We start from the raw sequence: 26883 nt of genomic DNA, 5'->3' as shown, positions 1-26883 counted from the left end.
AGGATGCCCAGGACCGCTGGAGGATGGGCAGGATCAGTGGAGGATGCCCAGGAGCGCTGGAGGATGGGCCGGGTCGCTCCGGCCGCTCGAGCTCCGGCCGGGCCGCGGGGCAGCGGCTGTGCAAGTGCGCCGCCTCCCGGCCTCCCGCGGCTCTGCAGGGCGGTCGCGCCCCCGTGACCCCGTGTCCCCTCCGTGTTCCCCCCGTGTCCCCTTAGTGTCCCCCCCGTCCCCCCGTGTCCCCCCCTGTGTCCCCCCCGTGCGAGCCCGCCGGGCCAGCACTGCCGGAGTGATCCCGCGGCGCCTCCCGTACTCCGTGGGAACGGGGTGCTGCTCGGGGGATGTTGCCTCCGTTCCTCTTTCCTTTCTCGAAGGAAACAGGAAACCGCCCAGCGAGGGAGTGTGCCCGGGAAAAAGAATTACCTACGGAGGAGGAACCTCCCTGCACTCAGGAGCGAGAGTTGAGTCCCTGGACTGAGATGTCTGTGCCCTGCGAGTCAATTCCCGCAGGCCACTCAGATTAGCCTGGTTCTCTGCCCTTGCCATACCATGAAAATCCCAGCCATCGATATTTGGTATTGAACGCTACAGCTGTGTTTGTAGGCAAAGCATCACAGTCGCTGTGCCAAGACAGTGGATCGTCGAGGTTGTCTTTGTCCCTGGCAGCCCATTACAGAAAATGACCCGTTTTCATTTGTTAGAAAATAAACTGCAGTTTATAACCCACAATAGCACTCAGAGGAGGGCTTGGGTTGGTTATTTTTGTGAGGAAGAGTTACACCAGGCGTATGTCGCAGGCAGTGAGCATTACTCATGATTTCTCATTTGCAGGTGTGAGGTTGTTCGGGAGTGTTCTCACGCTGTGGATGCATCCTGTAACAGAGGGCTGTGGTGTAAACTTCATCCCGGTGCTGCTGCAAAACAGAAATCAGCCTGGAAAAATGAAATCTAAAGAGTGAAATGGAAAGAGTTTAGCTGCCAAACTCCACTCTACAGATAGTTATGGGTGTTTCTATGTTTGCTTTTAAAAGAGACAGCAGTATTTAGAAAAGAGGGTGATATGTTCAGTCCCTTTTAGTCTGAAATTTTCTTTCTTGGGCCAGTGAAAATTTAATATGGGGTGAAAAGGCACTGAAATCTTTCACCTGAGAGTAGTTCTTTAAAAAAAAAAAAAAAAAAATTCAAACCAGTCTGTTTCTGGCAATGAAAGAGAAAATGCCTTTAATGGATTTGAACAGTACTCACACCTTCAAGATTTTGGTTGCTTTTTCAGGAAAAGTCCCAGGTAAGCAGGACTGATTTTGACTTTGCTGGTTGTTCTGTAAGGCCTGCACAAAGCTTAGCACTAACCAAAGTGCTTTACATTTACCTCTGCTATGTTAGATTAATTATTGATGCCTTTTATTTAGATTGCAAGTTTGTGAAATATTTTACATGAAGTAAATATTTTAAATAACATGCATAATGTAATATACATACCTACATACATACATACATAATGTATGAGATTTCTAGGGTCCTGGCAGATGTAAAAGGCTCAGGTCCTCTTCAGATTTTGCACTTCTACAAACATTGTGTTTAGAGAATTTGGTGTGTTTAAAGACAAAATACTCTCATTTGTCTTGTCTTGCCTGAAACTTCTACCAGTAGCTAATTTTTTCTTAAAAAACTGAGTGAATCCTCCTATACTTCTGGTTCCAGCTCTGCGTTCCCATGACCTGCATTCGTATGTGTCATATTCAGATAAGGAGGAGGCACAACGCTGACTAATGCTGCTTTTTTGGAAGGAAAATGACAAAAGCTATTTGAGACAGGAATAGAAGTGCCAGCACTAAATGACAGATGAACAGCTGGTAGCAAAGGTGGCAGCTCTAGCATTTCCCTGTATTTATGGAGTATTGAAACAAGGGAGTGTTATCTGGATTTGTTTTCCTGGGCTGAATGCTTATCTTCAGATTCAGCAATTCTCTGGGTCCCAGGAATGGGTGTAAGAGAGGGGATGTGTTTTGTTTGTGAATGTTGCTCCCTCACCAGAGCTGCTGCCTGGAGCATGGGGAATGGCTGTGCCCCTCACCCACCCCTCACCCACCCCCTCTGCTTCCAGTCTGTTCCCATATTTCGTCTGACAGCACTTGCTCCTTATTAACATGACTATAGCGTCTTTGTGCCCTCTGTCAGAAGAAATCCTGCACCAGAATAAATTTCAGAGGTGACAGATTGGAACAGTTTGACCAGATGATGGCACACAAATGTCTCTGAGACCGACAGCACCTGTGGCTCTGCACCTCTTTGGCTTTGGCTCTGGGCAGGAGTAGTGGCTGGAAGCATTGCCTACCCACTTCTGGCTTGTCTTCTTGGAATGTTGGGCTCTGGAGTGGAGATGAGGGTTTATGACCGTGGGGGAGAGAGGCTGTGGCTGCAGTAAATCAGTTCCCTGTATTTAAGTGTCATCCAGAAGCTCAGTTGTGCTGTATTTCAGAGTCTATGAAAAAAAATATGATGTTGAGGTTTATGGAAAACAAGCCAGTGTGTGATGGTCAGTAGTGCCATGTCCACTGAGATTGGGACCTTCCAAGCCAGGAAGGCAGTCCATGGGGCTTTTGTGTCTGTGTCTGGTCAGAGCAGTTTATAAGCCTCTTCCCCTCACGGGAGACTCTGAGTACAGGTTGATGGGAGGTGAAGTGGAAAATACCTCTCTGTTCACCCACTGTCAAGGGAGCTTTTGCGGGTGCTGGGTTTACAGTGTCGTCCAGAGATCTGCCAGACACAGGACAGTACAGGGTGAAACATCCTCACGGGAAGGTGCCAAAGGAGTCAGCTGTCTCCCTGAAGGGCCAAGGCATGCCATGCCCCGGGTTAGGACATCAGGAGCTGGGATCTGAGGTACCTCAGCCCTCTGCCCTTGGAGAGACAGCTGGCGCCCAGCCGCATCCTTTTGCCCCGCGGGAGGCTCAGCGGGTCTGCCTAGACCCGCGGGGAGCCCGGCAAGGATCCCGCTGCCCCCGGAGCCGGGAAAGACCTTTCCGTGCGGGCAGCGGGGCATCAGGGCGCCGCTCGTAGATATACGTCCAGGCTGGAGGGAACGTCCCCGGCTGGGAGGAGCCAGCGGCTCAGCCGCTGTAAACAGTGCGGGCACCGCCAGCGGTTGGGAGATGGATATAAAAAGGGAGGCGGAGGGGAGGCAGCCGGAGCGGCGGAGCGGGAGCTGCCTGCGCCTGCCTGCCCCTGCCCTGCCTGCCCCGCCAGGTGCCCGGCAGCTCCGAGAGGCTGCGGCCAGAGTCCACGGTCGGCGCTGTCGGGACAGGTAAGTGTCTGCAGCGAAGTTTGGAACCCGCCGGTGCCGCTCGTCGAGCGGCCGCTGGGTTTGCTCCGAGCCGGCTCCCTCTGTCCGTGCTGCTGCTGTGGTGCTCGCCGCCTCCGGGGTTGTGTGGAGCGGGGACGGGGGTGCTGCTTTCGCCGTTGCGACGTTAAGTGAAGGGAGAAAACAAAAAGAAAAGGAAAAAAAACCCCCAAAACCTCAAACCAAACTAAAACTAAAACAAACAAAAAAACACCCCACAACGAAACCATCCAAATATCCAAAGCAAAATGCGCCTTTTGCCGGCTCCGTGCAAAGTCGCGGCGCACGTGTTGCGAGCGGCAGCGGCCCCGGGCTGCAGGTAGCGGCTGCGGGGCCGCCGGGGACGCGCCGACAGCGGGGAGCCCCGGGGAGCCGCGGCTCCTCCTGCCCTTCGCGCCGGACCCGGACCCAGAGATGGTCCCGGTGGCGGTGCCGCCGTGGGACGCGTCGTGGAGCAGCGATCGGCCGCGGCATCAGGTCGGTACCGCGCCCTCCGTGCCCCTTCGCCCCGCCGATCCCGCCGCCGCTGCCGCCGCCCGTTTCTTGTAGGACCTGCCCGTATGCCGCCCCGCACCTCGCCCCGCGGCGACCCGGCTCCGACACCCGCCGGGCTGTGCCCTGGGCCAGCCCTGCGCCTCGAGGGCTCCGCCGCCTTCCACCCCCTCGTTATCCCGGAGGTAAGCGGGGCCGCCGCCCGCCCCGGAGCCCGGGTGCTGTGGGGATGTCCCGGCCGTGCCTGCCGGCAGCTCCCGGCCCGACGGTGCGCGCCCCCAGCCCCTCCGCTCCCCTCGCCACGCAGGGCGCCTGGTGTTCGCCGACCGCCCCCACGGGCCGCCCTTCACCCTGCGAGCCCGCCACGTCCTCATCCCCGACGGCGAGGAGCTGCACATCGGCTCGGAGCGCTGCCACCTTCTCGCTGTAAGGGCGAGCCGGCGAGGGGCGGTCGTGGAGGACTTCGGGCAGAAGTTCGTGGCCGTGGGTCGCGGCGGCATCCAGGAGCCGCACGGCGGGCGGCCCCGCTCCTGGACCCTCCTGGACAGGACGGGGGGCTCCGCCACGGCCCCGACTCCTCCGAGAGGCGCGGAGGCTAAACCTGCGCGTTCTGGACGGCGGCACGGAGCGGCTTCTGTCGGGGCACTTCCACACCCACCTGCGGCCGGGCGAGGGCCGGGGCTCAGCGCCTCCCTGGCCCGGCAGCCCCGGCAGAGCGGTGCCGACCGCCCTGGGGGACTCGGCAGCCTCACGCCGGAGACGCGGCTGCTGCTGCTGCGGGAGCGCCCGGGCAGCGGCTCCATCCATCGTCCGCCCGCGCCACAGGTGAGGCGGGGGCGGGAGCGGCGCGGGGCAGGAGCGGAGCCACCATGGACAGCTCCGAGCTGCCGGGGGCTCGTCCCGACCGAGGGGCGGAGCGGGGCTCGGCCGGGCCCGCGGGCGGGGGGCGGCGGTACCCGGGGGGATGCTGGGGGTATCCGAGGGGGAGTATGCATCGGGCCACCCGTGCCAGAGGGAGGGGAGTTGTGCCATGCTGCGCGCTCCCTCCTGCCCAAGATCTCTGCGGGGTGTCACCGGTTTGCTCCTTCCCTGTCTCCTTCAGGCAGTCCTGGGCGCTGGTGGGGATCCTGGGAGGGCATCAGCTTTCCACAGCAGAAGATAAGCAGGAGTATCAGGGGAATTGAACAACAGGGTTAGCCACAGCCCAAAGAGAGTTCCTCACATACGACGGCACCTGTTTTACTGTTACGCTTTCAGTGGATGGATAAAAGGTGAGGTCTTCCCTGAGAATTGCTTGTCTTCTGTTGCTTTGCTCTGCTTTTCCAGGCTGCAGTGAATCTGAACAGTGCAATGATAATGATACCATAGTCTTTGGCTCACATGGATGTTGTCCAAGCTAACAGAAGTAGTCTCGCAGAGTAATGTTTCAGCTTTCTATAAAGAGATGGCACTGACATATTTAATGGCTAGAGCACTTCTATCATGCACAGGGTTATCTACATCAAAATTAAATCAGTATGCTCTTCATCTAATTGCATGATTCTGCCATGTGCAACTGTAAAAATAATTGATTGCTTCATTTTTCAGGCATGCCTCATAATGCATTTAAAGTGGAAGTGTCCAGAGGAATAATTCTGCATCTGGTGGAAGAGGTTACAAGTTGGCTACTTGGTGACCTGGTATCATTACTGCCAGCACAGATTATTCTATGCATCTGGCTGAAGAGTTTAATCCCCTTCCATGTCCAAGGAAGAACAATCAAGTGAAAATTGATGGTATGAAATATTTTTATCAGGGTACACATTTGTGGTAAATATTTACCTTGTCTTGTCTTTTATATTCTATGCTTACTTGTCTTTTTAAGTAGTTTTTGTCCCACAAACACAAAGACACGTATGAGAGCTGAAGGCCCTAACTGTGTTTTGGAGCTTGAAAGTTTTACCAGAGGCAGAAGTCTTTTGTAGCAACCTCTGAGATCAGATACCAGCAACTGGCATGTCCCCAGACTTGGTGATTGCTTAAAGGAAAGGTGTGCACTTGCTCAGAACAAATCAATAATAAAGATGTCGTGTTCATCCTGAATAAAATGTTTTCTGGTTTTCACAGGCAGCCCACTTTGTCCTCACCCTGGAGAAGTCAGAGATGGTGTTGATATGAGGGCAGACAGAGGTTGGTTTTCTGACCAGAAATATACTTATTCAAGGGGAAATGGAAGACTCCTGTTATGGACGATACGAATGCCAGTTTTTCTCTTTTGGTACATTTGGAGAGCACATTAAAGTGAGTAATTTTTACTATATTTGCTTGTAGGTGGTTTTGGATAGCTCCTTTCCTGGTTTGTAAACAAGCCATATAAAGCATCAAATTACCACTGTGTGTGTGGGAAAAAATAAATTTGTCTATGAAAAAGGGGGAAATTTGTCAGCCTGTCTTGCAAAACCAGACTTGCAACGAGACATTTTCTTCACTATGTCTGCAAAAACATGCCCTTCTAGGGGATGTCCTTCGAGGGGACTCTTTAGCAGCATTGCTCTCTGTAGGGCCCGTGCAAAGTTAGTTCATGAGAGTCACTGAAGAAATTGTGGATCCTGCAGAGCAAACCTGCTCCCTCCCTAGCTCAGAGCAGTGCTGGGTCTTACCCTGTAGTGCTTTGCCTCCTCTCTGTCATCTCACATGTTCTGGGTGGAGGTGCAGTCTTGCTGTTGCAGGGGTTTTTGTGAAGTTTCTCCTGTACCAGGCGGTGGAAATGGGAGCTGTGCAGGTCTGGGCTAAAATCACTCGACAGTAGAAGCTGCCAGGAAATAAGAGCCTGGTGGCAAATGCTCCCCCTTTCTGCAGTTGGCAGGAGCACCGTGTCTGTCACTGCTATTGCTAAACACTGCACATGCTGTTTGGCAGCTGCTACTTGGCAGCCCCATGCCCGTAGGTGTGCAGCTGCTGGCACACAGCTCTGCAGGTCCTGAGCTGCTCTGGGTGGAAACAGGGAACTCACACTTCCTCCTGGGACCAGACCATGTTTCACTCTGCAGAAATATTGCCTAATGAGAGAGAAAAAAAGCACCCCAAGCCTGTTTTTCTTTTTGTGTGTGTTTCTGTTGTAATGCCTTACCTGGATCTACATTTGTCTCAACAGATCTGAAGGAATTTTAGCTCTGTTCACATGTTAGGAGTGGAACTAAAAAGGATGGAGCAACAAATTCTGGGCAGTTACCCTGTGCATTTTCACCTGGCTGAGGATGTGGATGAGAGAGGAGGATATGAACACCCAATGTACCTTGATAACCTGCCTATCACCACTGCTTCTCTGGGTGTGTTGCCATATGTGGAACCCATGGCATTCTGGTAGGAGACATATTTTATTAGTAACAAGTTCAGTTCTTTGCTTAACCAGGGCTAAACAGTGAGAGCCATTTGTGATGCAAAGAGAAATTAGAATATTGAAATAAGGCATTTTTCCCAAGAAATGTCCTGACTTCTCCCTTGTTTGAGTTAGGTCTGTTCCTGTGGAAGTGCAGCTGTTTGAAATAAATGTCAGGTTCTCAGCACAGCCTAATTAATATCATCAGATCAGACATAGTGTGATCAGATATAGGGAAATCTTTGCCATGGTAATTATGGACAGTTTGTGATAATGGGAACTTTCATTTAAAATTAAAACAGTGAAGTATAAGTGGAGCTGACTGAAGCAATGGACCTTTAATCTCCAATGAGATAAAAAAAAGACAGGGTTTGTTCAAGTCAGGGCATCATGAAATATATCCCAAAATGTTTGTGTGACAAAGGAACTGAAATATGAGCAGAACAGACCCAAATGGTGACTTCAGTGCCAGGAAAGTCCTCAGGAACTTGGCTTTGACCTGGATCCTCACAAGGGCATTGTGAAGAGAAACTTATAAAAAAGGTCACAACAAAAGCCATATGTGTCCTGGCTGGAAAAAAAAGATTCCTGCTCCAGTCCCAGCATGTCCAGTTTCTGTGTTCTCTGCAGGAACCTGAGTGATATTTTGGTGTCTGTGTGCATTGCCTCATTCACTGGGTGGGTGCTCAGGCAGACACTCCCTGACCTCCTGTGTTTTTCCTGACAAATTTTTCTCAGTCCTGTAAGGACTGAAAACGCTGTGTAAGACACAAAATGCTCCATGTGTGAAAGGGTCCCCTGAAAGAATGCATTCATGAAAATGCAATACAGAACCCGTACAACACAGGAGCACTCTTCATGTATCCTAAACTTGATTTACATTGTTCAGATCACTCAAAATTTTTGATTGCCTTCTCATATTTGTGATTTTCTCTGTCTGTAGAGCATAATTCTGTGTACAGAGTCCTCAGGTTGACAGGAGGCTTGTCCAGTATGTGTGGATGTATTTATCTATCTTTCTTCCCCTTGTGTTAAACCTCTGGAATTGAAGTAATGTGTCTGGGATGAAAAGTAAAGCCTTATGCTAATAATGGTCCCTAGAAGAATGGTGTATGGTCTTGCTCTTTATCAGAAGGGAGGTACTCAAGGGTTTGTCTGGATGTGTGGGGTGCAATAGTGCAATCAAGAATCCATGTGAGATCCAGCCCTGGCCATGTGTCCTTGAGGGCTTTGAACACTTGACTCAGTGAGAAGATTTTATAGTAAAGATTGAATATGTGATTCTTGGAAAGAATCATATGGCTTTGATGTACGGTAATCAAAATGAAGTGTACTTAAAATGTAATAAAAAGCCTTGCTTTAAAAGAATTTAAAATAATTTGCAGCTCCAGAGAACAGCATGTGTGTCAGAGGAAGGCAGTTAAATAACGCAGACAGGTACCTGCTTCAGCATCAGATCATGAAATTCCAGCCCTTGAGGCAGAGTACACCAGAGAGGGGGTTCCCCCCCTCCCACCCTGAGGTTTTAGAGGATGTAATTTTAGATGTACACTGCCAGTGCGGTTTATGCCCCACTGTGTGCGGGTCATGCAGAGCTGTCTGCACTCCCCTTCTCCATCTGCTGCTCTGTGCAGCCTTGTGCTGCTTTGCAAGCCAGCAGCAGCTTGGGTTCCTCAGGAGGCTGGGAGCAGGCTGGGATGTGCTCAGTGCTGCACACATGTCAGGTGTGTGCTCACTGCTGGAGTCTTTCATGTCTAACGTTGCAGTGCATAAAGGTCACATATATTGTGTTGCTGAACTATATATAATTCAGTGTTTAGAGACATCTTAATCATCTGGTGTTGGCCACAGCAGCAAGGCTGCAGCCTGTGTTGGGACAGTGTTTCATATTGGCACGTACAGTAAAATGTCACTGTGACTGCTGGTGTGTGCCTTTCCAGGCTTGGGTTTTCTATCAGTGATATGCTGGAATTGATCAGTTATTGGGGTTTTGTTCTGATGGCATGTACCCTTATCTCTGAGTGCAAATGTAAGTGATCTTTAAATCACGTTAGTCCTGGTCACAAGAGTGATCACTACAGTTTTGTGTGTGTAACTTTTCAGGGCTGGCATGCAAGCCTGAATCTGAGACTAATCATATTAATTGAAGCTAAAATCTGGTTTCAGATACAAGTTAGGCTTTTCATGCAGCCATCTGAAACACAGTTAGCCCAACTGCAGCTAAATGCAGAAGAAGGAAACTCTATAATTGAAATGCTGTTTAAAACAACGACCAGTTTGTTGTTGTAGCTTTCTGTCCAAAATTAGTGTTCCATGGCCACCTTAGCACAGCTTCTGCCCATCATTTGGGAGGGTGGAGGTTGCCAGGCTTTCAGGGGCACTTCCATTTTTGTCTAAATCCATTTCCTATTTGTGTTTCCAAGGCTCAGCTGGCAGGGAGGGACATGCTCAGTGTCAGTTCCCTGTTCCCCTCCCTGTGGCTCACTCCAAGGTGCTGTACCCATGTGTGGTGTCCCAGTGGATTTCCAACACTCAGTCAGTGGGAGCTGGGTACCTGCTTGTGTTGTGCCTCATTTTTAACTCTCTTTTGGACACCTCATTAAGGCAGAAACAAGAGCAGCAGATGACAGGCTTGAGGGGTGACTGCCAGGAAAACAATGGAATCCAGCAGAGCTATACCTATGGGGACTATACTGTTTGTGACTCCAGATGTTATGTACAGTTGCAGCCCATCAAGGGGAAATTACAGGATATGATTCCACAAAATGGATTTATTTCAAGTATCCCTCTGTATACAAAAATAACCAAGTAGGTTAATATTAGTTAATCTTGCAGTCTTGCACAGACATAACTGACGTCAACAGGAATTCTGTATGCCTGAAGAGGGAATATAAATGCTGACAGGGATCATTTGAGTACAAAGTTAAGGTTTCTCTAGGATTTAATAACAAATAGCTGGTATTTTAACTAGCCTGATTTAGTATTTACATTTAAAAGAAGGATTTCAAAATTTATCTTCATAAGTCTATACATCAAAGGAGGCTTGTGCTAAGTCCTTTTGGCCAAATTAAGGTTTAATGCAATATCCCTGAGCATGTCAATTAATATTAAACAGACTGAAATAGTAAAATACCACCTCTGCCTAAGATGATCATTACAGGCAAGAAGTGGCCCTGCACCTTTTGAGAACGGAGGAGAGACAATGGCAATCTCGTTAATATAAATGACTTTGCAGGGTGCATTTTAAAGTATATCTTATTTAATTTTGGAAATCTTGCAGTCACAAAGATTTCTAGATTAACCATGCTGATTTGTTGGTTTATCATGTAAGACACACTTATCTCTATGCAGCTTTACGTAGATATTTACTCTATGATTCTGAATCAAATATTCTCTCTGAGTGCTGAGGGTATTTTCAAAACCAGTATTTTGCAATTTCCCCTAATTATGCATGTAATCTTCCTCAGAGTGGCTTTAAGGTCAGTCCACAGTTACGCACACTGCCCGTAGTTTGAGTCAGCTCCAGGACTGAAGGAGGCACCTCTCACAGTGATAGAAGGTTAGCAGTGGTTTTATGCATGATCTTTATCACTTACTTGCAAAAGATGTTATCCAATGAAGTAAGACAACAGATTGCAATCTTTTTATATTTATATCTGGCTTCTGTGTGTACCACTACCGATCTTCCCTCCTTACCGGGACAAACATCAACATTGCATCTCCTTAATCTTCTCCTTAATGAGCGATTTGCAGCTTGCAAGGATATTTGTTTTGTTTTTTTCACATTGAAGCTTCATAAATTCATAGAGAATCCCCTAACTCCTGCCATTGCCCCTAAAGTTTCAAAAACAGACCAAAAGTTTCACTTTTCAGACCTTTTTCAAAGCTTCTTAAAAAAAAAAAACCCAACACTTGGATTTCCTTCAGCTGCATTGAACAGAGCATGGATTTTGTGTTAACGTTCACATATAATTTACAATAGGTTCAGCATATGGCTCCATAAATGACCATGTCTGACATTACTAGATGGTTTATTTTCCTTAAAGAGTGTCATTAAAAGATTGTGTGGAGTTTTAAAGTCAATAGGAGAGTTGTGGCTCAAGTCCAGGGCAGTGCTATGAAAATGTATCCCTTCCTGTTTGGTAACTGCTTAGGATCATTTTGATTTTGATTTTTCAGGGCTGTCAGCACGTTCTGGATTGCAAATCCAAACAACAACTTAATAGAGAATGCAGTGGCTGGTGCTCAGGTAAAACCATTTAATGGCAGAGCTATGCTTTGCCTCCACTTCCTAAATATTCTGCACTCATTTATTGATGTCAAGAGCAATAAATTTTCAGTAAGACATAAAATTTGGATATGTATTTCTGCAACCTTTGTCTCTGTTTAGAATAAATATTTGCCTACACATCTCCACTGATTTATCTCACAATTGTGCCTGTGTTATATCTCTTAGAAAATATCGATTTTTAATAGTAGTTAATAGTTAAATGCTCAATAAAATTTTATATTTCTATATATGAATACATGTTCTTTCCTTATTATTATCTCTTATGTTTACCCAAAACATGTTTGTGTTTTATATACCTGTACAGACTTGGCTGTTTTCTAATAACAACCTGAATTTCACCCACAATAAATGAATTTTAAAACCTTTGTGTGTGCCCCAGGGACCAACTGTGTATGCCAAAGGATAAGCTGGGAGGTGTGGGAGTTATGGGCTGCTGTGTGTCCCCCATGACACACATGTTAGACAGGCTCAGGTTAGAATTCTGGCCAGCACAGTGTGAAAAGCTGAACTCCCAAGGTGACCTGTGCCATTGATTGCAGCCCCCATTTCTCAGACCTCCCTTTGTTTTTTAGGATGTCGGGATATGGTGCCTCTTCCACCCGGTCCCCACCAGACATTCTGAGGGAAGATATCCAGAGGTACAGGCTGAGCACATCCCCTTGGGAGTGCTTCACAGCAGAGTCCACTCCAATCTCAAGGCATGTGGATGGTTTCTATGTTTCTGTCAATACAATGGTATGGCACTGGCTGTGTACGCTGCTCTGTGGTGGTTGTGGGTATCTCACAACCACACTTTGATAAAGGTTTTTTTGACATTGTACCTACACACAATCAACTTTTTGGGGCCCTGTTTGTTCTAAATATTAAAGAGGGAGCTGAGGAGCGTGGAGGTGATGTTCCAGGAGCTGCAGTTGGGTGGCTGTGTTAGAGGGAATGTGCCCAGGCTATGGGTACACCTATTTCTAAGTGAGATTTAAGGAGAGACAGACAGGACCCTCAGCACTGCTGCTGACCACAGTGATGCCAGGACGTAAGGGCATGAGGAGAAATAATTTGTGCCAGTGACTGCTCATCACCTCTGGAAAATGAGACCAAAAATTCAAGGGTAGTTCCAAGGAAAATACTTTCCCCTGAATAGACTGTTGACACGAAAACAACCTGTAAGATAGCAAAAGCATTTTAAACTTATTTCTCAGTATTCTAGATTGAAATTGGTTTTGTTCACTGTGCTTTGTATATTTTACATCCCATGGCAGCTGCTGCTCTAGCCCAAAGCCGGTAAGTTGGCTGCAGCAGCTCATGTTCTCTTTTGACTGTCGGGGGACTCGTCACTTGTTATTTAAAGCCTTAATTCTTAACAACACTCTTTTTCCAAAAAGTTATCAAGAGTTTGGCAGGGTCCCTTATTGCTTTCTGTGAGGGAGAGAGAGTGGGAGTTCAGAGCCTTGCTTTGGGTCAGAAGAGAGCCCAAGATTCTGATGCATAACATATGGCAGGGCAGGCTCTGTCCTGACTTGAGCGTGCTACATCCTGTGCTAATGTCATGCTGAGCAGTGCCAAGAGACACCAAAAGGGAAGAGAGAGCCCTGGCTGCTGGTGCTCCTGTGCTTGCATGCACTGCCTGCCCACATTCATTGATAAAATCTGAGATCTTTGGTCCCTGTTGAGCGATCTGTTAAAATAATTGGAGGCATGTGCATTTCCAGGCCGGTTTGTTTATTTGAAAAGGAGTAAAGACAACGAGAGCCAATGCTGAAGATCCCAGGGAGTCTCCCACTGTCGATAATGCCAGGTAAGCACATGCTGCATGGCTCGTGTTTTGGATAGTTGTGCTGCATCTTGGCTTCTGCATTGCATTTAGCAGATCATTAATGCCTCATTATGGCTGGAGCGTCTGAAAAAAACACCCGCTCTCTCTGATGTGCAGAGGCAACTATTCCATAGCTATGCACTGGATTGTTTGTGTTATTGCTGGCCAAAAAGGACACCCATGCACTTGGGGTTGTGAGGACTCAGCAGTGAAGCATGTGGAAGGGGATCCAGACCCCATTAGTGCATTAGTGGGTTTGTAAACTCTAGCATTTATTGCTAATTGCTTAGAAGAACTTACATCAGAAAGGTGATCTAAGAGGCTGCTGAGACTGGTCTGGGATTAATGAGGAAAATAAGCAGCCTCAAAGGTTTTTGTCAGCTGCTTTGAAATGTCTGAGCTTCCTTTGGCAGAGTGGAAGTAGGTAAACTAAAGCCATTTTCTCCTTCGTTGCAGTCCTATGGGTCTGTGTGAGGAAGCTGAGAGAAATCAGCTGCTGCTCCTGGTCAATCCTTGGCTTTTCCTCTCCTCCATCACACCCTATCAATATGATGTTCCCATAAGGCTGAAAGGAAAGTATGACTCTGCGTCTCTTGTGACACTCCCTGCCAGGGCCACCCCCTTGTGCACCAAGGAGACATGTGCCTTCATACCTCAGATGGAAGAAGTAGGAGGTGAGGGTAGATTCAGAAAAAGCTGGGTTTTTTTCCCCAAACACAGCGCAAATCTACCATTAACAGCCCGTGTGGCAAGAAATAGCCTGTGAGTTATTGAGATGCACCCAGTTCCCGGGGAGAATTTTTTTGCTTTCAGCAGCTTCTCTTTCAACAGACACAGAAACATGTGGGGGTTTGGTCTGTATATGCAAAGAGAGCAGCTTCAATTACTCTGTTATCTTTGCTGAATGAGATTCTTGAAAGTGTCTAATTGATTTTCTAGCATCAACAGTGGGATCCTCAATGGGCCCTATAAGGACATCTACAAAAGGATCTGAGTGACTTGGGAAAAGTGGTTTTTATGCCTCTGAATCACACTGAATCAAATCAAGGAGTAGCTGGGCCCATTGGTGTCTACTGAGAAATCACCTGCTCACTTCACCTGGGCCAGAATTTCATCCTTATGAATATTTCTTGTTTTCTGCTTTACACCAAAGCTTAAAAGTGAAATCAGGTTAATAAGCCTGACTCTGATTCAGGGCATATCACCTCTTTAGACCTCTAATAACTGGAGGCCAGAAAAGATCTGCTGGGCATTACTTCCTCTGTCTGAAGTTGACTGCTGTGTCTCTTGTGATGCGTTAACTAAGATTCTTTCTTCAGGTCTCTCCCACATCAAGATGCTAATACTGAAGAGCCACGAGTTCCTGCCATGATTGATGGTCTTACTGCTCTTTAAAATGATGACCATGAGGTCTGGGCCAGGGCTGGTGACATTGTTTTCCCAAACTCAAGGTAGGTTACTGGTATATCCCTATTATATATATATATATATAATATATATACATATACTGTTATAATTCTGTTATATTCCCCCCACAACAGGCATAAATAGGTCTGTAGACCAAATTCACTGCAGACATTCCTCATCATTTACACCACTGTGTTTCCTCTGTCCCAGGTTTTCAGACAACGGAATTTGACTCACTCTGGCAAGGTAATTTCTTAAAATGGGTCTTCTTCCCATTTTTTTCCCCCAGTGTAACATGCTCAGGAATGGAAACTGAGACACTCCCATGCTAATTAGTGTAAGACAGGAGAAAAGCCTCACATTTCCCCTCTGGACCACATCAAGTCTTCCCTCGGCAGCCATAAATACAAGGGGCAATTTAGCCTTTCATTCTCTTTGCCTCAGCACGTCTGGGGGATACACGATAATTGCTGAATATTTCCTGCTGGACGGGAGGTCCTGATGCTCAAGCACAAAGTGACCTTGTCACTGACTTGCCAGTTTCCAAACATACTTTAGATCAGGGTGTTATAGCAGGGCATGCACCTTTCTCCAAATTAATGACAGAAATTCTACTGTGTCTGGGGTGTAATTAAAAGTGATAATTAATTGGTGTGCTGTGCTGCATTTTTACATGGTGTTTCTTTGCTTGCAGTGATGGGACTTTCCCAACAGCCTGGAGGTTACACGCTCCATTTTTGTTGGAGAAAGCAGCGACTTTGGCTCCCAGGGAGGCCAAACAGCTACTGGGGAAAAGGGGCAAATGGAGAGCATAGAACACTGCCCAGAAACAAGTGAGTTATTCTTCTGCCATTTCTTCTTGGTGTTAGCTTAAGGTAGAAGAAAAGCTCCAGGAATTAGTGTGGCTACAATGAGTAATTTATACCAGGTGCTTAAATTATTGTTCAGGCCAGAAATAATAAGCATCCGAATAAACTTACTCTTCAGGCCAATAGCTTGAGAGCATTCTTGACTGAATGTGTTTGGTTTAGTTTTCTCCTTAGTTTATTAGTCAGTGGAGAATGGATTAGAGAATCTGACTTACGCCAAATGGCTCTTGTGTGGTGCTTCAGTGGGGCAGCATCAAAGTGAGGGTGCAGCTCCCACACACAATGGCACCCTCCCTCCTGTGGGCATAGCTGGGTAAACACAGCCAGTTAGAAAAGGGAGAAACCATTTACCATTACAGCATCCTTTTTCTTTTTTGATAACTATGAGTTATTTTCTGTTATCAGCAGCACAGCCTCCTCTCTAGCAACCAGAGTGCCTACCCACATCCTCACAATAAACTGTGCTGCCCTAAGCCTAAATTCTACTTTAACATATGTTTTTGGGTGAGGCTTAACAACTATTAAAGCTTCTATGAGGTATAAAAAGTTAAGTAATAAGCAATAGTAATTAGACATGTCATGCACACAGCTCTGACTATACGTGACTCGACCAAAAGTGACAACAGGAACGGGATTTCTGTAGGACAGCAAGAGTAATCAGAGCTATCCTCAGTTATTATTGGTGTTGTTATTTAAATTGAAACTGCAAAAAATCTCCTTTGCAGTTCATATAAGCTCTAATCATATTGTTAAGCAATGTACTCTTGGAGGAGTATGGTAAAGCATCTGATATCTGTCCTTTTGGTACTTGCTTCCAAGGAGACACTTACCTCCAGGAAATCTGCCTGCAACCATTTTTTCAGTGATGCTGATGTTTTCCTGAGAAACTCATCTGCCCTGAACAAGGAACCTGATGGCAGTGCTGCCCCACATTGCCCTTTCAGTCCTTGTGGTGATGATTTCCTGGGTGGCTGAAGACAGGGGCTTTGAACTGCTTTACCCTGGCTTACAAGTTTTAGGCAAGATTATGAGTAATTTTTTTTGGCTTTTGAGCCTCATCCTTCAGAGGATGTTCAGCAGAATTTCATCTTGCACATACGATGAGTTTTCAGATCCCAGTTTTGGGAAAGAAAAGGTGGTTTGGCTACTTGTTAATATCTTTCTAGGCTGTCAGAAGACATGGAGTTTGCCCAAGCTTTTTACACAGGACTGTGTTTGTGTTTAAATCTCCTAGGACATTCCCTATCCGTGGATTCCAGATTTATGGTGTGTCTGTCAGGATGGCAAGATGCACTTTCAAGAAGTTCACCCTGACTCTTGACAGATACTCAAGTGCCATCATGTTCTTCATGAAAAACCCCTGGCAGATCAGCCCCCAGAACAAAGTGTCACAGATCCTGATGGAGAAAAGTGTAAGTGAGACAAGAAGAAATGTTTGCTGCTAGATGTGAAAGGTTTTGAAGTTTTTAGCAGTGGTGAGAAATCTGTCCTAGGGCAGGATTTCCAAGCAGAGGTGTGTGTTACATTGGTACATGCCATCAATTAATTTTGAAACCCTTTTCTTCTTAGTAATGAAGGTTGTTTAGAAGCAAATAAAATGTGATGATAACTTATGCCTGGGCAGATGTGCACCAAGGAATCTGTATTGGAGAAAGGTTTCACCTTGCAGTCAGAACACCCAGAACATGACTCTTAGGTGGAGCAGCACTGCCAACTGATGAGGACCTGGTCAGGACCTGGCCTCAGAGGTTGAGAAGGTCACACACGAGATATCAGGAGCCAGTTAGATGCAAAACAATTCTACAGAAATAGCAAATGCACTGAGAAGCAAAGCCATGACCCAGTTTCTGAGATCAGCTGTGAAATTCCTGTGAGCACAACAGGAACTTCTGCTGAGCTTTGACAAGAGAAAGGGGCTCTGTATCTCTGCCTTGGCAGAAGCTGTAGAATGCTGAGCAATTCCAGTCCTTGTCCTGGATTCCTGCAGGGATCATGACTCTGGACACTGGACTTGGGAAATGATGGATTGCACCTGGCTCTCTCCCAGGAATCGTGACCTCTCCTTAGCTTTTTTCAAACAAGGTCCATAGTTGTTAGGATGTCCATGAACTGTAGTGACTTTGGCTTGAGGTTTGGCTTTATCTTGAGGAAAATTTCCATTGCTCTGAGACTGACCAGTGTCACTCCCTCTGGCAAGCAGAGAGTTTATCTGTCCCCTCTCTGGTACAGTTTAGACTAACAACCAGGGGGTATTTCACGAAAGGATGATGTTGATTGCAGTCACTTGACTGCAGCTCTAAGTAAAAAACATGGTCTCTGTGCATTTTGATGAGGAGATCTTAATTGCCTTAGATGCTTTATGGACCTTTGGAACAAGAACAAGGGGTAATTTGCTGTTCCTTCTTCATGTGTTCACTTGGGGAAATGGTTATAAGGTGGTCATGGGGAACATTAACAAGAAAATCTACATGGAACTGGGGAGGGGAGCTAAGAGAACAAATGTTTGATCAGTGGAGTGGAAAAGACTGGAAAATTTCCTCTAGTAATGGCTGTAGGACTGTCTACCAGAACGGTTTCAGACAGGTGATACCTATGCACATTGGCAAAGGGTTGATTATACCTTAAATGGCTGAAAATGCAATCTTCAATACAGTCACAACATTTGAGGCCAATGAGCCTGCTAAATATGCAGCATTATCAGTTTGAGAGGCAGTTCAGTACTGCAACACATTTAGGATCTAAGATTTTCAAAGTGAAAATAGTCAGAAGATTTCCTAAATAATTCTGCAGAGCAAATTAAACCAGTGCAGTGTAACCCTATTACAAAAAAACCCCACCTAAACCCAAACAAACCCTAATGACGTGATCTCAATAATTATTTATTATTTGCATATTTCCAAGAAAATATCAACTTCTGAAACTGGTACTTTGCCAGCTTAAAAGCCCTATATGTTTGTAAGCACCTGTATCCCAGCCATTTTCTCTTTGATTCTGTTTTATCTGGATTGAACCCAGATGTGCTACATCTGATTTTATACTTGTAGGACCACAGACAGTTTATTTTTTTGTTGTTGTTGTTGCTCATTGCTATATGAGATAATATATCTTTGCCTAGTTAAGATAGAGCCTGTCAACCATTTTAATTAATTTTCCATCTTCAGGCTTCATTTTATTAGTTTTTAAAGGATGGCTAAGTACTAATTCCCTAAAGTACAATCATTTTACTATTGTTCTTTAAGAAGGAATTAAATATTACAGCAAGTTGTACAGTGATGACAAAACTATTAGTCATGCTGAAGGATAATTGTGTAATTAATCAGACTGATCAGCAGATTGGTTAGACAACAAAATAATAAAGCCAGTCAGGTCTTGTTTAATTCCAGCATAAAAGTAACAGTGAAGCAGAACAGAAGACCTGAACACTACACTCCACACAAAGTATTCTAGTTGTCTATCCACTGACAAATCTGAATCCCACATATTATCTATGCATTTATCCATTGCAATATTGTTGCTGGGCTCATTTGTTTTGAGAAGAGTCCTTTTAAAAAGTTATTTCAAAGCAGTGGAGGCAGCATTTGGCTGTACACAGCTGAGGGATGACTGATGGCTGTGGTCTCCTGTACATCTGTTGGTCAGGAGGACCTGGAGAGCTCAAAGCAGATGCCCCAGCCCAGAACCAAGCCATGTCCACACGCTGGTGCATTACTTCTTAAGAAGACCTGGCATATTTTAGTAATAAACCAGTCACCCCTTCACCTCTGCCCATCTGAGGCACAGGGAGAGGGGAGGAGCAGCAGCAAGACCACCTGCAACAGGTGCAGGACACTCCCAAACTGTTCCAGCTCACATCCACATCTAAAAATCCCTCTGGTCGTTTTGTCCCTGCAGCCAGGAGTTTAGGGTGGATTCCATCCTATTCCACTCCTACCTGTGCCAACTCTACCTCATCTCAGGAATTGCTTCTGCCAAAGAAATCCCAGTGGTCTGTGTTAGGTGGGTTTGTGGTTCCCAGAAGGGCTCACAGGGGCCAGTGCTGACCCCTGGCTATGGACTAGCAGCTCCCATGGGATCGCAGTCCAGCCCAGCTAAGAGATGGGTGCTTCCTAATGTTGACTTTGCTATGTTTAGCCTGTGTTGTTTTAGTGCTGGGTTTCTGCATCAAAGCACACATTTGCAAACAGTTCATGATGGGAAAAAGAAAAGCAGACAGTGAGTTGCAGTCTGTTATTTCCTGAAATAGAGAGCAGAAATAAAACAGTCCCAACCCTGAAGAGACTCCTGACCAAAGGGGACTTGGCAGGGTGAGGGTTTGCATCACTCCAGCAGAGAAAATGCCATGGGGACAGAGACCTTGGGTGGTAAAAGAGAGGAAGATTCCCATTGGATGAAAATGGTTTTATTAAAATTATAACAGTGATACAGTGAGAGGTCTTTTGTTGGCAGCTTGTGTCAACACTTGAATGTTACGAGAAGTTACTAATTATTACAATGATTTCCAGTGCCTTATTATTTTTTAATATAAAAAGTGCAGTCATCAGGGTTCCCTGTAGGTGTGTGAGGTGTGCTGCTTTGGACGGGCTGAGTTAGCACATTCTTAAGAGATTACAAACAGAGCACTGTCAGGCTTCAGACAGGTAACTCAAGTAACCTTTATGTCATATCACTCAGAGGTAGTCCACACCTAGTGAAAATTAGGTGTCTGAATAGAAGTGTGGTACCCAGACATGACCTGTCTCTGCACCTTCTAGCTCATTCCTAGCTCCATGTGAACAAACCTGAGGAGCAGAGTCTTTGTTCCTCTGTGTTCACTTAGAAAAAGATTTACACTGTTATAGGTGTAATTGCAAACTCAGTTGCGCTCACCTTGAGGCTTATACAAGAAGTGACATTGTTCATTAACATTTCCACTTTAGTTCTGACTTTGAGACTTTTTAGAGGAGAATGCTAGAGATCAGAATAAAATTAGCACCAAAACTGTCTGCTGCTGGATGGAAACACTGAGGGTGTTGATCAGATGTAAGATGTACTGGCTGTGCCTTCGTTTGGTTTGAAGTGCAGCTGACTTTGTTTTCCTCCCCAGTGAAGTGTCTGTTTTCATATGCAACTCCAGAAGTGCTATCACAAAGTATTTGTAATGGAGTTTTGAGCTGCTGCACAGTGTTTACATTTTTTAATATCTCATCTTTTATAAGTTAAAAGTCACGAAAACAAAAAACCCAATTTTTGGGATCCTCCTAGGCCAAGCCAAATTTTTCCCTTTTGGGGAAAAACTTCCTATGGTGCAGCAAGAAAAGATTTAAAAAACCTCAGAAATGCACCTTATATTTCCAAGTGTTTGAGCCTCCTTTAAAGGAGACTGCTTCAAGTATATGTTTATGAGATTCTTACTTAGACAAGAAGGTGGCAGAAAATGATTCTAGGCTTTAATTTCATTTTAAAGGAATAAAGACTTTTATTCTGCAAGTAGTTGTTGCTGCAGGGTTTGGGTTTTTTTAAGGTGATGAACTTCCCATCCAACTCAGTCACAAAAACCCTCCTATTCTCCTAAGACATTCTGTTTATTATTGTTAAAATAAAGCCTTTAAAGCCCTTAATAAACTTTCAGCCTAATCCTGCTGACCCTAATTCATGTGCACAGTCCAATTAAAATTAGTTGGGCTAAATGGAACAAATTACAATCCTTTGGGTCGGCATGGTCCTGTTGTTATTTATGCTGTCTGCTTTCATACACGTTGCAGCCGGATTCATTCAGAGTGCTTGACCTGGAGTAATTATTTTCTTGATTACTTTGGAAGTTAGTCTTCACACCCTGTAATAATTTCATCTGCAGACATTAAAATATTCCATGTTTATTTTGCTGAACATCTGCAGTTTCCTTGTTTTGATGTATTTTCATATCAGGACAGATATTTTTACTTAGCTCCTGAAAAATTTTGAGAGCAGAGCTATGCACAATGAGGATAATGCTTCTTCCTGTCATTTCTCTTTCCTAAAAAAAATTTAAAAATCATGGGCTATATTAGAATGTGCATGAGAGCCAATTCTGAGAATTTAAAACTTTTATAAGTTTTATGAGGGCTTAGGAAGAATGATTAGAAAAAAATGGCACTGAAAGAACCACTTAAAATGGAAATTGAAAAGATATGAGAAAATTCCCCAAATAGCTAGGATTTTTTTTCTTTATTACCAGCTGTGATATTCCTCAATAAATTTCATAATCATCCAGTATTTTCCTACCCTTTCAGTCATCCTCTTCTTTTGCCACCATTCAATTTATTGCTGCGTGATTTCAAGCAACACATGGTGGTGTGGGTGCACTTCAAAGAACCAAGAGTCTCATTTTTGTGGAAATATCTCGTGGGATTAAGCAATGAGAGGGAGAACCAACATGGCTGGAAATTTTTCTAAATAGAAGAGTCAAAAAACTCTGCTTGGACAATAGAGCTTCCCAGTTCCAACTCTATCACTGTCACAACACTGCAAAGCCGAGTCCTAACTTTGAGCTAAGCAGTGATTCTTCACCTTACTTTCTCCTCCAGGTTGGACTGAAAGTGTTTTTTGGCAGACTGGGCCAGAGGTTTGGGAACAATGACAATGAAAATGTCTATGTTCCATGAGGTGGGAGGAGGGGTGACAGGGTGTCCAGACACCTTCAGAGGCAGAGCAGACAACTCCCAGCTCCCTCACAGTGCCCTGCCGGAATGGGGTGGTCTTCCTGGGAAACCCCCACAGGTAATGGGGGAACAGCAGATGTTCTGGTGAGGGGGCAGGCAGTGAAGTTGCTCAGCACTACTCACACAAAGGGTGAACAATACTTTTAGTATAATTTTGCTGCAAGTTAAAATCTGGCTGGGGAGAAGTTTGGTGTTCTCTTGTTTCAGGCATTTGTCCACTCAGTCGTGGGGCTCCAGTGGACTGTTCTGGTGAGCCAAGTTTCAGTAATGGAAGATGTCACTTCTCTGGTACGGTCTGCTTGTGTTCAGGATGGTGAAATGGGTGGTTGAGATGCAAACTCACACCTATTTCTTATTTCCCAAGCAGAAATCACAAACTCAGAGGTTAAACCTTAAACCTTGCCAGCAGTGAATCTCACAGTCAAACATAGAGCATACATGTCTCCTGAAGATAAAAAAAATTGGATGCATTTGCTCTGGTTGCACAGCAGAGTGCAGGACTTGCCATTTAAGTATCTAAACACTGAAATTAAAAAGCCTGGTGTGTTTTGGCTGGGCAGAAACAGGATTGGGCTGCTATGAAACAGTCCCTTTGAAGCAGGGTTTTGTCCTTGGCACTTAGTTTGGCTCTGTGTCTCTAGAGAAATAATTGTCCCTGCTCTGGCAAGCTAACAGTTAAATTCAGAGTTGCAAACAAGTAGGCATTTATATTTTTATTTCTATTAATATCCTCCTGGTTATGGCACTCTACATGGTGAGACAGTTTTTCCACCATAGAAAATTTCCTTGGCTAGGTTTAGGCAAGCATAAACATTTACTTCTCTGGGATCCATTACTTACCAGCATTTTTCAACTAATAAGCATCCAGCAGGATGAGTAAAGGTCATATTAAATGCTTCACTTTACGGCTTTTGGGGAGGGAAATATATGTATGTGCAGGGTAGAAAGATCGTGCCACAGGGTTTGCTTAATTTGAAGAGGAGAACTGTTAGAATATTTCAGCCTCACTCTGATTCTCAGCACCCTGACTGACTGACTTGTTTGTCTGCTGAATTCTGAGTGTCATACTTCACATCAAAAGCCCAAAAGAGTGAATCCAATTATGGAGAAAGTTGGTTTGCTTTGATCTTAGCAACTTTATTACAAAATCTGTTTTTCTGTTCCTTTTCATGAAACCGTGGTAGACAAGAACTTGTATTCTCCCCTAGTGCAAGCAGGTGAAAATATCCTTTCAGCTGAAGGAAATAGTGACTCCTATGTTACTGCTGAATGGAGCCCAAGACAGTCAGTCTAGGGATGGGCTACTTGGCATAGAAAACTAAGATCCGAGTCCTTCAGCTAACATTGCAGGCAAATCCTTTCTGAGCTAAGTGCCTAGAGTACAGTTAATTCCTTTCTGCTTGGTTTCTTTCATTCCTATTTCATGCTCCTCTTCTCCTGAATGTAATTCGCCCGAGAAAGGAAACGCCAGGGGAAAAACAATTCCTCTGGCAGTGTTTCTAGATCCAAAAATCCTGGGGATGGGCTTTCCTGAGGGTGCTTTAACCTGTCAGCTCAGGCTGATGATCCCACCCTCTGTGGTTGGTTTGTGGTCCTTCCTCCTCAGTGCCTCCAAGGGGCATCAAATCTTGTTCCCCCTGTGGTGTCCAAGGGCTTCCTTCAGCAGGGAGCACAAGTAATGCCTCATGGTTCTGGGAGCACCTTAAAACCATGAAATTGACCAAGCAAGAACTATCAAGTGTTTTACTCCTGCCTTTTTGATTCTGGAGCTGCAGGTTTGTTGTTGTCCAAACAGGACCAACCCCTTTGCTCTTTAATGGCAGCTGAAACTCTCATGTTGTAATGTAAATAAAGCAAGGCTTCGAGGAGGAACACTAAATCGAGGGAACTCACAGGGAAATCACAAGAGCTGTCAGGCCCACGTGTTCTGGCAGTCTCTGAGTCACTCAGACTTCATCATTGGGGCACCAAGGTCCTTGGTGTCCCATCAACCCGACTTTCAGCTGTTGCAAAAGCCCATAAAGAAAAATGTGGGGAGAGTCTTCATAATTCTCTCCATGTAGGTGAGCGAGATTTCCAGTGGCACTGAACTGGAGACTCCTTGACACCTGCAGTACTTGTTACAATGTAAACGGGATTCCTAAACCTTTCCGGATTTTTATATAAATTACATGACAAGTGCCTCGGTTCCCACTGGGCAGTTGAATTTACTGTTTGCCTGCCGACTTCACAGCAACTCATCAGGGGAGGCTGTGAAACTTCTCTTTTTTGGTATTAGTCTTTATTAAAATAGGCAGAGTTTTTGGCAGTATGTGCTGTTTTCTTTTATAAGCTTAAAAATGTGTTAGACAGTCATAAGAGACTGCCACACAGCCAAATTAGTCTCAGCTTTGAATTAAAAAAAATCGATGCCTTGCAATTCAAAAATACTCTAGGAAGTGCTGTTGATTTTACACCAGTTCACTTAGTCACTCCTTCACTGCAGTTGGCTGAAATAGAAATTCCATTTATGTTAACTCTGTTCTTGAAGTGAATGTTTGCAATTGTGCTGATCCTTCACCTCTGCTGGTTCTGTGGGCTCGGTGCCTCTGTGTCTGGCTTTGGTACTGATGCTTTTAAATGTAAAGCAAGCAAGAGATGCAGGAGGCAGTGAGCAGTGGTTTTCTAGCCACAGGAAAAGTGTACAGGCCCAGGATATCTGTGGTGCTTGAGGATTGTCAGCACCTCACAGACTGTGAAGAAGGAAAAGCCTGCGAGATGTTTTACAGTTCAGGGTGTCTGTATTTGGATAAAGAGGTTCAGTTTGGATCTCTGACGTACACCAGCTGAAAATCAAAGTAGTTTTCCTGATGCTGGCATCCTAGCATGTCTTAGAGAAAGAAAGCTACATTTTTTTTTTTCTTTCTGCAAGAATTTTAAAGCCTTCACTTGGAAATTTCATCAAGAAAATGTTTTCCCCTAAGATATTAACATTTTTTGAACAGTCAGTCAGCCAGAAAGGCAGAAGGTATGTTTTGATCTTCTCATTTTTAAGGTTTTTTGCCCCAACATGACAGCTGACAGCATGACAGGACAAAAGCAAGAGTAATGAAACAAGAAAGCAATAAAACCTTTTCTCAGAAATCAAGATTGTCATTTCCAATACTTGGCATGTTGCTTATCTTCATACTCGCTCTCCAGTTGAATAGCAGATCTCCCTGAATTGTAAAGAACTTATCTTCTCAGTTTCACAATCTACTTGGGAAAATTGCCATGTAAGCATGGGGGAATCTGACACATCTCTTCAGCACGAGGTGTCAGGGAGCTAAAGTGACAACTATGTCCATTAAACCACCCAAGCAATTAGAAGGCTCACATTTTATGATGTTTTAACCAGCTCTTACTCTCCTGCCACATTTACCTGTCACCACTTCTCTTACTTTAAAGCCTCTTTGTGACCCATTTTCTTTTAAAGACTTTGATAGAAGTAACCAAAAATTATGGAGGTGGTTCTAAGGCAGAAGGATTTTTCATTCTAGAAAGTGGATTAATTTTTCATTGCTGTTGACTTAGTGATGTTCCACATGGGCAAAACAGTCTCTTCCATTTAGATCTACCTCAAAGACACAAATTGAGTTTAAAAATAATTTTGATGGATGGATGCTCATGTAGAAGCTTAGTAATTTCTGAGCTACCATGGATTTCTATGTTGGATGTTTTAAGTTCTTGATGCAAAGGGTGTTATTCTACACTGTAGGAGAATGAAGGCAGCAAGATTATAGATGTCCTCATCTGTCCTTTGTGAATCTGAAACCCTTCAGGGAACATGACAAGCTGCCTGAAACAGCCCTGCGTGCAGAGACAGATTTGTATGTCTAGCTGTGCATCCTCCTTTTGCACTGGGATTTCATAGTGGAAAACCTTTGTTTGAGTGATGGCAGGACAGAAAAAGCACAGCTGGAGTGTGGTTCTGTAACTGATCTGTAGAGCTGAGCTACAGGTCAGAGGCATCTCTTGGTCCCTGCAAGAAGAGCTTTGCTGAAGCCCTGGACCTTGGTATTTTGCCTACAAGGTCATATAGTCAGGACATTCAGTTTTAGCCCCCAGAATTTTAGCCTAGCCTGCTACTTGAAAGCAAAGATGTGGATTCTATTAGCCAACTGGACCTAGTCCAAAGCTCATTGAAATAACCTCAGTTTTCTGTATTTTCAATGGAATAAGCCTGTTTTTAAAGTGCAGTTGTTTGAATTCATAAAAATAGAGTTACTTTGTGATGCTTCCTTGATTACCCTTCTCCCTAAAGATTTTGAATAGTGAACATTTTTATGGCACTGTACATCTCATACCTCACTTTGTGGTGTCCCCATGGATGGCTGCAGATACTATTTCTGGTTTACCTTTTTTATTTGAACTGGAAATGTTTCAGTGACTTTCCAAACGCTCTGAACTCTTCATTGGCAAAAACCATTTACAGGCAACGATGATCAAATGCACATGCTACGGCAGTGCCTGGCTGGTTTAATGGATATGTTTGTCATTCTCCTTTCACCCTCAGCTTTATATCCAGGCTAGATGCCCCAGGATCCTGACCTTGTCCATTGCCAGGGCAGCATTCCTTTCCCATCCCATGCAAGGCATGACTGGGGGAGCCACGTTCCAGCAG

At 45.1% G+C, this 26883-nt stretch overlaps 2 protein-coding genes across 3 annotated transcripts in view; both read left to right on the top strand.

The window, feature by feature from the left end:
- The first annotated feature begins 1200 nt into the window (after positions 1 to 1200).
- LOC136297026 (collagen alpha-2(I) chain) overlaps positions 1201 to 26883 on the top strand; it is a 46451-nt gene continuing 20768 nt past the window's right edge. The window contains exons 1-16 of the mRNA XM_066196626.1: positions 1201 to 1282; positions 2741 to 3022; positions 3307 to 4014; positions 4137 to 4654; positions 4932 to 5100; positions 5417 to 5604; positions 5936 to 6109; positions 6963 to 7171; positions 11367 to 11436; positions 12051 to 12176; positions 13185 to 13270; positions 13745 to 13962; positions 14608 to 14739; positions 14906 to 14941; positions 15390 to 15528; positions 16799 to 16976. Of these exons, the coding sequence (XP_066052723.1) occupies positions 1201 to 1282; positions 2741 to 3022; positions 3307 to 4014; positions 4137 to 4654; positions 4932 to 4991 (1650 nt within the window). The 3' untranslated portion in view covers positions 4992 to 5100; positions 5417 to 5604; positions 5936 to 6109; ... (7 more) ...; positions 15390 to 15528; positions 16799 to 16976. The remainder of the gene's footprint in view (positions 1283 to 2740; positions 3023 to 3306; positions 4015 to 4136; positions 4655 to 4931; positions 5101 to 5416; positions 5605 to 5935; positions 6110 to 6962; positions 7172 to 11366; positions 11437 to 12050; positions 12177 to 13184; positions 13271 to 13744; positions 13963 to 14607; positions 14740 to 14905; positions 14942 to 15389; positions 15529 to 16798; positions 16977 to 26883) is intronic.
- Positions 3198 to 26883, top strand: part of CEMIP (cell migration inducing hyaluronidase 1) — a 102136-nt gene continuing 78450 nt past the window's right edge. For both annotated transcript variants that reach the window (XM_066196149.1, XM_066196148.1), the window contains exon 1: positions 3198 to 3301. The gene's annotated coding sequence lies outside the window, so the exon portion shown is untranslated. The remainder of the gene's footprint in view (positions 3302 to 26883) is intronic.

The sequence above is a fragment of the Chamaea fasciata genome, unplaced genomic scaffold, assembly GCF_029207755.1.
Source record: "Chamaea fasciata isolate MVZ Bird 193981 ecotype frontalis unplaced genomic scaffold, bChaFas1.0.hap1 SCAF_14, whole genome shotgun sequence".
Classification (NCBI taxonomy): Eukaryota; Metazoa; Chordata; class Aves; order Passeriformes; family Sylviidae; genus Chamaea; species Chamaea fasciata.
This window is presented reverse-complemented; position numbering and strand designations above follow the sequence as displayed.